This window comes from Aphelocoma coerulescens, chromosome 1 (assembly GCF_041296385.1).
Source record: "Aphelocoma coerulescens isolate FSJ_1873_10779 chromosome 1, UR_Acoe_1.0, whole genome shotgun sequence".
In the NCBI taxonomy this organism is placed as follows: Eukaryota; Metazoa; Chordata; class Aves; order Passeriformes; family Corvidae; genus Aphelocoma; species Aphelocoma coerulescens.
Genome location: NC_091013.1, coordinates 103719369 through 103731991, shown reverse-complemented (window position 1 = coordinate 103731991; position 12623 = coordinate 103719369). Strand labels below are relative to the sequence as shown.

Sequence of the window (12623 nt, the reverse complement as noted above, 5' to 3'; positions counted from 1 at the left end):
AAACCTCTGCATGAACAGAGAGAACAAAGTGTCAAGTTTTTTCTGGCACTTTCTATGGCCTCATGACTGAGGCTGATTAAAACATCACAAACACTCATTTTCTCTTCTCAAAAACACCTGAAAAAAGTCAAGAGTGCTTTTAGATAACCCTATCCTCCCCTATATAGTCCTGGCTTATTCCTGAAGCATAGGACTCTACTTGCAGGGCTTTGAGCCACTTTAAACATAAAAGTTATCTTACTGAGTTATCTTACAAAGATAACTCAGTGTCAACATAGCTTAGAGGTGTGATACACAAACCAAACGTCTGCTGATATAATGTGACAAAAGTCTCTTCCTTTTTGATGTGGACTGTGACCAGTGCAGAACAAGCCTTTCCTGCCTCCACAGAGCTCATGAGCTGTCAAGCTGCAGAGCTAACCCACCTCACAGGGGACAGTTCAGTAAACAACACAGAGAAACGACTGCATGTCCTTGGCACCTCCAACTTCAGGTGTCTGCAGGAAGCTGCTTTTGGAATAAGTCTTCTTTTCATGCCAGGCTTCTGATTTGCTCTAGAATTGCTTTGAAAGGCAAGAGACCTTGTTTTCTTTTATCCATGGAGCTCTCATTCCCATTTTTTCATGGAAAGATAACAAGGAGAACCTGTGAAGAGCTGCTGAGCAAGAAGAAAAAGAATGGCAGCTATTTAATACGGGAGAGTGAGAGTGTGGAAGGAGCCTTGTGTCTCTGTGTTTTGTAAGTACCCTAACACTGATTTTTTTTATGAGTTGTCAGTTGGATCCAAAGGCAATAATCATCTTCTCTAACATTCATAGTTCTTCCCTGATATTAACAGCCTCCAAGGGAGTGTGTATATGTATTCAAGTAGTGCTGGTTGCTTTAGGTTTCCTTTATAAGTGAGAGGGTGGCATTTGCAAAAAAACATTTTGTGTAACATATGATAAATGAACTATAATCTGTTGATGCTGGTCTCTCTCTCCAAACAATAAGGGGAGCCCAGAGAAAATAGCTCAGCCTGCCAAAACATGTTAAGAACCCTACTCAAAGTAACTGCCTCTGTAATGATGAGTAAACAGCATTTTAGCACTGTTGAGACACTGAAAAGTCTCATGGCGTGTTACAAAACACTTCCTTCCTTCTTTATAGAATTTCTGTCTGATGAAAGCTCAGCCTCGTGTTTCAAAGGAATTTTACCTGATATAAGAACATAGGCTGAGACTGAAAATTAAAAAGTTCTGTTTGAATTCATATGACAAATCCACAGACAGGATGGGCATAGAAAACTGCTATTTCTAGACCTTAGCTTTAATTACTACAATTAAAATTTTATTATTTTCTTTTTCTGTAGTGAATAGCACTTTTATTTCCCTTTTTGCACTTTTCATATATAATTGAACTGTTCATAATGCATTCAAAGTTTAAAAATTAGAATCCAAGTCTTTGTTTGAACCTATGAGGTTTGACATTTGTTGAGCATACGTTTGAGTATGACATGAAAACTTTTAAACACATCTAATTAATTAAAAAATACGAGAAGATGTTTTTATCAATCACTAAAAATCCATTTCTTATGAAACAAATCAATGGAGAAGGGAGAAAAAGAGAGAGAGAAATGGAGTACTACTGGGTTGGTGGGTAAAAGAAAGGAGGTCTGCAAAATGACAATACAAGGAGAAGAGAAATAGCAAGTGTGGGGGGGGGAACAGAGCCCTCGGCAAGGGAGCTACAGGAACCTGCTTTCAGTATGATGTGGAATGAGGCAATGCAGGGGGTGAGGGGAGGGCAGGGAGATGGGAGGGAATGCGCATGCATACCCTGTCAGAAGGGACAAATGGGGCACCTGAGACAGAGGAAGAACGACAATGTTAGTTAGAACCTGGGTTAAGCTTTGTGCCACACCAGCACGGATGCTTTCCCTTCCATCGTCTCTTTTTTGTTTTAAGGGCAAAGCAAATTTGCCTTCTGATACCTTGCAGACATGCTTTGGCCTGTCACATCTGTCTGCCACAATATTCTGTTCAGGCATATGAAAAATGATGTGACTTCCAGTTTGCCTCTGTGGGTTTGTAGCGTTAAACGCTGATAAAACCTGAAGTGTTTAGTGGATTTGACTATAACTCCGACATGAACAAATGCCATAGTTAAACTGCAAGGGCGGCAGCAGTGGTTGCACAGGTCAGAGCAATGCTTGTGTTCTGACAGCACATGGGATGGTATTGTAGTGGCTGAGAATTGTCTCAAAGACTGAATGGTTCACTAGGCAGAGGAAAACTGCCCTAAAACTGGGAGCAATCAACACTGAACCTCTTTGTGATGTTTCAAGGCAACTTTTGAATTAGAATTGCGTCTTAACACCTTGTTTAGCACCTAAGATGGTTGATGTGCAAACTGATAAACCCTTCTCAAATTAACTGATCCGCGGGCAGAGATACTGATCCACTTGCTACAGCAAACAAACAACCTCTTTTGTCCTTTTTTATTGGGATTTGCGGGGGAGTGCACTCCCATGGAGGACCTGGGGCGCAGAATGGTGGGACCAGTTCAAATGCATCTCTCCTCTAATCAGGCGTGGTGCACGGCTCTGCTGATACACCTTCCTCCACAGCACACTGTCTCTTTCATCCAAAATTATCCCAGGTCTCTCACAGTGCCTCACTTCTCACAGAACCTACTGTTCTTGCTACTGTTCTTATTGTTCAACAGGCCATTCTCCCTCCCACCTCACTTTTCTTCCAAGCACCTAGTTTGTACCCTATTACTAGCCCTTGGTAAGCATTTAGTAGTTAATGTGGAAACAGAAGTTTCCATTTTAATGGTAGTTTCATGTTCATTAAATAAAAATTATAGTAGCTGAATAATATCCAGACAATAACGTTTTAAAATCTAGTTGATCAGTAAAGGGCAAGTATCAAAAATGATCAGTTCCTGGTATTTCTTTTTATCACTTTTCTGTCTCTGTGCAAAGAATGAGCACTCACATTGATAAAAAGTACTCTTCAGCAAGGAATATGTAGATTTCCACAGGTATCTCAAGAAGGCAAAAACCAAAATATGCGTCCCTGTGATACCACTCTTTGAATTAAAATAAATCTGTTATAACTGGAAGCCTTATACTGATCTCAATTCACAGTAACTTTTTTTGCAGAACAAAGTAGTTTATTTTCAGAGTAACCCTTCATTTTTGTGCAAGGCCCCTGAGCCACGTTTTTGCCCCAAGATTCTCCCTCTCATGACAGTTCACTTCACATAGCCACATAGGTACAGCTGAAGTCCTCCTGAGGAACAGGAGTTAAAGTTAAAAAAGTTAAAGTTAAAAAAAACTTGCTTTCAGATGCTGCTCCCCTGTCTCCCCAACCTTCCCACTTATTTGTGATGTACTTTTTCTTGCAGCTCTGCTACCTTTTTTGATCATGGTCACAATCTCCACCTCCCAAATTGCTGCTACTGTGGTACCTTTTATTTCTGTGACAAAATATATCCAAATACATCAGTAGCCTCAGTGTTCAAACACTTTCATATTATCAAAAAAAACAATAACTAAAACCCTGGGAAATGCAAAGGAGGAATATTATTCTTAGAAGTAGGAGCCATGTAGTCATTTTCTGGGTGCTGGTGACTGGAGGCCATTTTCTGCCAACACCTCTCCAATAATTCAACTGCCTTCTTGTGATAGAAATGCAAAATGAAGTTCAGGGAGGTATCACACATGAGGAAGATAAGAGAGAGATGACAGGAGGTGATGTCTGTGGAATCAAATTATGCTCATAAAAGGCCTGTGTTAGGTTTAGTTCATAAGTTCTTTGAAACCTGTGGTTAGAGTAATCTTGTATTTCAAGATATTAAACCTTCACTCATTTTGTAATCTCTAGGCTCTCTTCTGTTTTGCTTTTCTTTCTTTGCCTCATTCAATTTTACTGCACAACTTCTCATGTCTTTAATAGTGTTTGCACATATGTCCACTTTGTTAATGTGATGTATTATGTATGCAACATTTTTCACAGCTTTGAGGACCTTATCTACACTTACCGAATCTTCAGGGAACACCAAGGATATTTTAGAATAGAGGTGAGTAACTCTCATTACATCTCTAAAGACTGCATTAACAATCATAGATTTTTTAAAAATCATAGATTAAGAGTTCTTAGATTCATCTATGATCAATGATCATTTTAATCTATGGTCATTTTAGTCCATGATAATTTGACAGATCATAGATTTTTTTTTTTTAAATCCATAAACACAATACCATAGAAAATATTTCCAACTTTGCTCTCTACTCAATTTTTGTTATCTATGAGCTCAAAATTAGCTCTTGTGTTTGTAGAATTTCCTTATAATCTAAGTGGCTCTGTTATTTATTAACCAGCTGCTTTCTGATTTGACCATTTCTTTTTTATAGCACTGATGAAAAAACTATTACTTTTGTTACTTTCTCCTGTTCCTAATTAGCTTTTTCTACTTGAAAGCGCTGCCATTGCATGCAGCATCTCATAGGGATCTGGGATATTGCAATGATATTTTTGATTTAAAGAATGTATAATTCTGTATGATTGTGGGGCATCTGAACTGATGATGCCAAATAATGCTGCTTATTCAAGAAAAACAAGTGCAGGAGAGACTAATGCATCAATCAAATCCCCAGGCAATGTGAAAGGACACCTGTAAACTCACTCCCCTGCTTGTAGTAGGACAGCCAAGAGGACTGCAATATTAAGCACCATTAAGTGGAATGAGGAAATCACTCCATAAAGGACACTCCAAGCTCTCATATGCTGATAATTTATTGCTTACTAGTGGTTTTTACTAAGTACGAAAGACACAATTTCCCATGAAGAAGAACGGTTTGTTGATAAAAAAAATTCTGGTTTGGACCTTAGCCACTCTGCTGGGGTTATGCTGTCATTCCTGTCAGCAGGTAATAATAACTCAGACACTTTGTGGTTTTTCAAACCCATTTTTCCTTACAAAGTTTTGCCGATAATGTGAAAGAAGAGTTCAGTTATTAAAGAAATTAATTCAGATTATTTTGGCTTACTAAAATAATTGATTGAAATAATACATTGATGGTGGAGGAGAGGTGGTTTGGGTTTTTTTAAAGGCCAAGAGAAAGCCATGAGCTTTCTAGAATGCAGTAGGCTGGCCCCAACCAGCTAAGCACCCCCACAGATGCTCACTCCCTCTCTCCTTCGCAGGACAGGGTGGGGGAAAGACAACAAAAAGAGCAAAAGTGAGGGAACTCCTTGACCAGATAAAATGCAGTTTAATGGGTAAACAGGTAAAGCAAAGTTGTGCACACAAGCAAAGCAAAGGAGTTTAGCAACTCCTTCCCATTGGGAGGCAGATGTTTAGCCACATCCTGGAAAGCGAGGCCTCAGCACACACATAACCACAAACGTCCTCCCTTTCCCTGAGCTTTTTTTGCTGAGTACAGTGTCAGATGGGGTGCAATGGGATAGCCAGCATCCTGCACAACCCCAGCCTACTCCCCAGGGGAGCCAAGTTCAAGAAAAAGACAACCTCGAGGCTACATGAGCACTGTTCAGCGGCAGCCTTATCAGCACTGTTTTAGTCACAAATTCAAAGCACAGCACTATGTAGGCTGCTATGAAGAAGGTTAACTCATCCCAGCCAGACCCAGTACACAGAGGCATTGGCACCCAGTCCATGCAGGGCTGAATGGAAGATGAAGGATGCAGAAAACCAAAGAAAATAAATACATGTTTCTTTGCTGGCTAGCAGATGAAGTGAAACCAAAGGCCTGTTCTCTTTCAATGAATACTGGTAGGCTGCTCACTGTCTGTCACTGCCCTGAAGTCACAGCACTGTAAAGTCCATGCACAGATCCCTGCAGGGCTGAGCTGCAGAAGTTCAGTCCTGTTGTATGAACCCACACTTAAAAAGCAGTTTTTTGCACATGTTCTTTGCTTGCCAATGCTGATATTTTGTAAAATTTTTGGGTTCTGTTTGTCACCTACTTATTTAAAGACAACATTTTAAGTAAGAACTAAATATGTTATCCCTAAACTTATGCTTTCAGACCAGAGCGCAGTGTGTAATGCTGTTGCTCTTCAACACTCTGCTGTAGTGGGTTGCTGCAGCATGCATCTACACCAATAATTTAAACTGATGCTCTTTTTGAAAAAAAATATGGTGATGGAGGTTACTTTTAGTGCCATAGCCATGCCTCCAAACAGGTGTCCCTTATGTTTTAAGGGCAGTGCAATATTCTGTCACCAAATCTGTTTACAAAACAGCTCCTTGGTAAATAATAAAGAACCTATCATTCTTTTCATTTAGGGGACTCCATGTGAAGGGCACTTGCAAAAACATTTTGCTATCCTTTCCTTACAGACTTCTGAAGGTGTTCCAGAGAGGACGTTCAAAACATTAAAGGACTTAATATATGCTTTTGAAAAGCCAAATCAAGGACTGATAACAAATCTCCGCTACCCAGTGAAGAAACCAAAGGCTTTGCAAAGAAGCCAGAGGATCAAGTCAGGAAGAGACAACATTTATGATGGTAAGAAATTTAGCTCTGCCTTTGTGGGTTTTTTCAAGATGACGGCATTGACAGGTTTGTGGTGAATACTTGCTAAATGTCCTCTTGCATGGACTTGAGTTTTACATCCTCCCATCTCTCTTATGTCCACTGAAATGGTTATTCTTAGCTCACAGGTTACTTACCCTCACCCACTACAAATGAACAAATTAAGATCGCTAGAGATAGACAGTGATGAAAAAAGCTGCCTACAGCTGTCTCGGTCATGGGTGTCATTGTCTCGGTCATTGAGGCTGGAGAAGACTGAGAACCAGTTTTACCCAGTGAGCGTCTGCCAAGGTACCAGGCTCTTGCACTTCACTGGAGATTGAGGGTGTCCTTTACATTCATTGCCCAGGTTCTAAGATATTTTTATATCAAAACTTTACTCAGTTAATTCTAAGATGGGTGAGCAAGCAAGCCAGCTTGTGAATTGTATTCAAATATGACTAATTGATAACAAGCATATAGCCTTGTTCTCAGGATCACAGCTTTGGAACCAGAGTTCAGCCTTTCATTGCCCTTCTGCTAATTTATGCTCACGAATCCCAGGTGTAGGACAAGGGTATGATGCTTCTACCTGACAGAATTATGCAAATGGATACAATAAAGACAGATGTTCTCATAAAGCTTTAGACTGTGTTGTTTAGCCCCATGTCATCCTTACATCCGTGTTTTGAGAAGGATGACTGCAGATCCTGTTGGTAACTTGCTGGCATCCCTCACACACCTCTGGATGTCGTTCTTCATGTTCCTGCTGTACAACACTCAGCTGCTGCATCCATCAGGTCATGGGCTGCCAAATAACCCTGAAAGTGTCCCATGACCTCTGGCAGAGTGTGCCAAGAGCCACAGCGTGAGCAAGGGAAATCCTTTCATTAAGTACAGGTATCATAATGGAAATAAAACCTTGGAGTCTCCACCCTGCCCCTGTGATTTGCATCTCATGCCCAACAGCAGCTCAGCACAGTGGTGTTATGATCCGGTTATTAAAGTTCTTAGAAATGCCTCTGCCCAAATTAAGGTGTAAATGAGACCTTATGCCAGGGACAACAGTATGGGTTTTATCTGATAGTAAATATGAGACGGAGAGAGAGAAAATGGAGAGTAAAAAGAAGAGAAAGAAATCTGAGAAAGAGGTGGAGGAAACAGAAAATATCACCCCTCCATGGATCCCAATGATGCTCCACTGATCCTCTCCAGCTGGTCTTGGTGGTGAAGGTCCCCTCAAAAAGCATAGAATCCGATGGGTTAATATAGTTCAGGCTGGGTAGAAAAACCCAGGGACCTCCCTGGGCAGGGGAGTGTTTGCCACTGGCTTTTACATCAGACTCTGGCTTTGTTGAATCACGTGCAGTCCTTCGGTGCAAGGCCTCAGGAATGACTCTGGGAGCACTTCGAGGGGCCTTTGATATATTAAGGCATCCCCTTAGTTGCCTCTCACGTGAATGTCCCATGGATGTAGCCTTCCCGGCGTGGGGATTCCATAGCCAGTTTTGTAAGGGATGATGGGTTCACTGCCCTTGAGCAGAGGTTATGACACACCAAAACTTCCTCCCCCTACCTGGCTGGGGGGGAAATCTGTGCAAACCTGCTCCCAGCAAATGGGTCTATGGGCTATGGCCTCCCCCACCCTGAAACGAGCCAGAGATGATTCTTAGCACGGCTGCTGGGTTTGGCTCACATTCTTTTCCTTGTTTACTTGTTTGTTTCAGGTGATTGAAGAACGGGTTTTCCCTTTATCTAATCTTAGTAGTTTGACTTACAGTCCAAAGTTCCAGTCAGGCATCTTCAGGGAGGCTTCTTTAGTTGTAGCTTCTTTATACAGTTGTTGTTACAATGAACAAAACTTTATATCAGTGTTTGAGGCATGAACTATTTCTGTCTCTGACAGGCAGCCCCTCTGTGCTGCAGTCGCTGGGGTTTCACACACAAGAGCAGTGCAACCGCTCTGGCCGAGCTCCCTCAGCACTGCGTGCACGAAGTTGCAGTTTTGGGGCCAGAGCCTCAGCAACCTTGCTGAGGGGAAGTCGCAGAAATATATTTCCCATGTCTCAACATTACCTTGTCACCTGTATCACAAGGCAAATATGCCACATTTGCTCTAAAAATGTTTTTCTGGTATTTTATCATTGCTGTTCCAGGGAGATGGAAAATACTGCAGTAGCATGGGTATGTTTTTAGGAAGAATCAGGTGTAATAAGTATTTTATTTTTGGTCCTGCAATAGGAATTTTTCTAGAAAAAAAAAATTTTTTTCTAGAAAAGTCCATCCTCATCTGGACTCACAGGGAAGAAAACAAACCCTTTCATTTCAATGGCAAAATACATGTGGTCTTCCATAAAAATGGAGGCTTTTTATAAATAATCAAAATACTTTGGAATTGTTTTTATTAAATTTTGATTTAAATTTCATTTATACAGCATTCCAAACTTCCCTCTCAGACTGCATTATTACATGCCCACAGAGGGGGCTTATGTTAATATCATGATGGCTCTCTCTGGCACTGCCCAAAGCACAGCAGTGCTCCCTAAAGCAAGCACCCTATTTCCCTGTACCATCCCTCATGTGCCACCAGCAGCTGGCTTTGCTGCACATATGGGACTGAGTGCTCCAGCACAACCAGTGGAACACCTCAAGGGACTGGGGTCACAATCCTGGGGGTTGGAGATATTTGAGCTTTGTTTTCTAGCCTAGGAACAGCTTTTCTAAGGGCAGCTGCTTGAAGAGCAGCAGGTTTCCATAGTGGAGCTTTGAGTCCACAGCATTGAATTTCTGCCTTTTCCCTGGCTTCTCAAAAACTGTAACCAATCTGACAAAGTGTAAGAGAGAACGGGGTTTTTCAGGCTCTCCTCCTTTAGTTGGGATGAGAACTTTTCTCTTGGGTATTTATTTACAGAAGAAGGGATGTGTTATGCGAGTCACAGGTATCTTAGCTATTGATCTGATCTACCAAGAATGGATGATTTCCAACATTTGACTGTTTCTCAGGAAGGAGGGTGTCTCGTGGATGCAACTGTTTACAAAAGTGCTTGCTGGCTCAGAAAAGGCAATGCAGGCTTTGCCTCCAGGTGTGTTCCTGCAGAATCCAGTTGATAGGACAGGGGGCCTAAATGTTGGCCCTGCAATAGCAGAGAGAACATTGAAAAACCAAACTGAATTACTGATACTGCCCTGCCACAGGCCGTGCTGCTTCCCATGGCCTTTCAGAAGAGCCCCTTGCAATGACACCTTTTTTTGTTTGTACTGATTACTTTACAGAAGCTGATGACAGCGATGATTATGTCACTGTCTTACCCTGAAGGATCTGCACCTGACAGTTTGGGAAGCTGCCGTTCCAAGATGTGCCTCAGTGCAGTGCCTCAGCCAGAGAGAGCTTCCAGCTGGGTGTCCTCTGCTCTGGATCTGGAATTAGCCTCCTCCTTTTGCAGACTGTCAGAGTAGCTGTATTTTCTAGTAGTAGATCCAGTACAAGCTATTGTGCATTTTTGCTCAGCAATGAAAGAATTACTTTTTGTTACAGACACATAACATACACATGTACCTATGGGGAAAGGTATCTTGTGTCCATGTACGTGTCTTTGGTGGTTTTTAGCCAGCAAATTGTCCAAGATGTTGACTCCTAGAGAGAACATTCTGTTAGAAAGCAGCAATATAAATACATCAAATGAATGGGGATAAAGCAGTGATTAATGGCAGAATTGATAAAAATATATGACAAAATTATTGGCATCATAAGATGCTTTAAAACCTCCAAACTCTTGTTATTTTGCACATGATTCAAGTTACCTTATTGCTGGAGGAGTGGATAGTATTTCAGCAGTGTCAAGGAATACTAGTAGTCTGTAGTTTGAATAATGCAAATTAAAACAAAAAAGCTGTGTTAAATCCATACCATAAAAAAGTAATCAACCAGATGAAAATGGTTTGAAATACTTTTAATGCTGAGAAATGGTTCTGGCAGCTTACAAAAGTAGTGCAAGTTCTATATGCATGTCAGCATGAACACATCCTGTTTTTAATAGATTCTGTACATATGGGAATGCTTACTCCATTTCATCTGCTACTGCCTTTAGTTCTTTATTATGTGTATGTCTTTTGTTGTTTTGTTTTTTTTTAATGTAAGAATTTGCTTTAATATTACCCCTAGTTTTAAATATTTAATAAATACTTTAGTTCTGAAGGTAGCCTGCAACCTCCACACAGCCAGAACTGGAATGTATGTCCTGAGTCTGCCAGTCACTACTACAGACTCCCTCACCATTTGAGACTGAGGAAGACATTTGTATTGGTTGTGTGTTTAAGACCCTTCACAAATTATTTATGTATTTTAATGGGTAATACTAGTTAGATTTTTTTTCTCTTATGTTTCTCTCACCATTATTTGTCAAAGGAATTTTAGACCTTTCAGTGCTTTGGAGTTCATTATGAATTTAACACTGCTGCAGAGTTTTTGGCTCCAGGCTCAACTAATATATGTAGCATGAAGGAGACACAAAAAATGAAGCTATTAATTAACCCGAGCAATGACAAGAAGTACTAAAATATGTATCCAAAACTTCATTAATTGAAAAGAAAGTAGCTGTCCATGAAAAATGGTACAATGGGACATAAACATCCCAGCCCTTGCTCTGTAGAAGCACATAAGATTCTTTATCTGCAGAATCGAGCAGCCTGTCTGATAGCAGATTATCACAGGTACCAGACTGAGGAACTGCTGTGCTGAGACACCCCACCTACAGCAGCATGGTCCTTAACAGAGCACAACACTGGAGTTTTTCTGAAATGAACAGTCTCAGCAGTCTTCCAGGTGCTCACTCAGTCACACTGATGTTCAGCCTTGGGAAAAGGCCGAGTGACAAGGAATCCCTGCCTGTGCCTCACGGTGCCTACCGAGTGACTCTGATGGCCGAGCAGGGGACAAGGGCCGGGCTGTGGTGCCTTTCAGCTGGCACTTGACAGCGTGTTTTGGACTCGGATTTACAACAGTCGTGGTGGCTGCAGCTCCTGGTGTGGCATCCAGTACTGAGGGTGACTCCACGCCCACGCCCGTCACTTCGCCAGCGTTCCCTTGCGGCAGTCATGTGAAGGAGGGGACACAAGAAGGATCAAGGACTTAAAAGAGGAAAAAGAGACACAATGACATTTACATTACATTCACATTACTCGCCTGTGCTTTACAGCAATGTTTGTCTTATTAATAGTATAGGAAAATGAGGCAAATGTAGACGTTCCTACACATATTTGCAGGCCTAATATGGCAGAAAACAATCCGTGCACAAGTTGAGAAGACATGTTCAAAAGCTTCACGCAGCAGCATCTACTTGCCGACATCCGAAAGGTGGGTGGGTGAGTGCGTGCGCGTCCATGTCGGGGGGTTGAGCAGTGAGGGGGCGGAACCTCTTGTACCTCTTGGACACTTAAAGGTTCGAGCACATGATGTAAGGAAGAACATGGTCCAAGAAGGGCATGATCCCGGTGTCTCGGGGCGCTCCAGCTGAAGGGGCACGAGGAAAGGATTCCTGTTGCAGCGCAGGCAGCGGGAGCGGGCGCTGTGCCCGCAGCGGCCTGCAGGGGTCGCTGTGTGGACGGCCGAGCGGCCGGGTCGCGGGTTCGATCCCCCCCATCGCCATGACGCCGCCAAGGCTTCCCTTTCCTGCCGGAGAGGTCAGGGAACCACAGGCAAGCGTGTGGGTTAAGTCCTCCGCAGAAGGAGTGAAAAGGATAATGGGGACTAGAAAGGCAGGAAGAAGGCGAGGCAGGGCTGTGGGCGCCAGGTGGGAACTGACGGCAGCTCCAACCCGAAGGTGGCCCTCTAGAAGCTGGGCAGCTAGAAGACTCAGCTGACCCAACCAAATACAGCTCCGCTTAGGAAAAGCTTCTCTCCCCGACGGCATATGAGCGCTAAAGCCGGGGTCACCGATCCAAGCGCCTGCATTCCCTGGATGCCTCGCTCCGCCCCCGGCTCTCGCCGCCGCCCCCACGCCGAGGCCGCTGCCCGCCTCTGTCTCCCTAAAGCAAGATGGCGGCAGCGGCGTCTCCCGTGGTGCCGCGCGGCGCCGGCGGCCGCTCGCGCTCAGTG

At 42.7% G+C, this 12623-nt stretch overlaps 1 protein-coding gene across 1 annotated transcript; it reads left to right on the top strand.

Moving 5' to 3' along the window:
* The first annotated feature begins 353 nt into the window (after positions 1-353).
* On the top strand, positions 354-12169 carry SH2D1B (SH2 domain containing 1B). Its single transcript, XM_069022469.1, has 4 exons — positions 354-738; positions 4005-4068; positions 6355-6523; positions 9803-12169. The coding sequence occupies exons 1-4, from the start codon at positions 599-601 to the stop codon at positions 9841-9843; spliced, it is 414 nt and encodes a 137-aa protein (XP_068878570.1). The 5' UTR covers positions 354-598; the 3' UTR covers positions 9844-12169.
* Positions 12170-12623: the final 454 nt, after the last annotated feature.

What these genes read in the sequence shown, in the direction of transcription:
- SH2D1B (XM_069022469.1), top strand. Translation starts at nt 599, where the DNA reads ATGGAGCTCTCATTCCCATTTTTTCATGGAAAGATAACAAGGAGAACC. An exon ending in GCCTTGTGTCTCTGTGTTTT is followed by an intron (nt 739 to 4,004) that starts GTAAGTACCCTA and finishes CATTTTTCACAG; the next exon opens with CTTTGAGGACCTTATCTACA. An exon ending in AAGGATATTTTAGAATAGAG is followed by an intron (nt 4,069 to 6,354) that starts GTGAGTAACTCT and finishes CTTTCCTTACAG; the next exon opens with ACTTCTGAAGGTGTTCCAGA.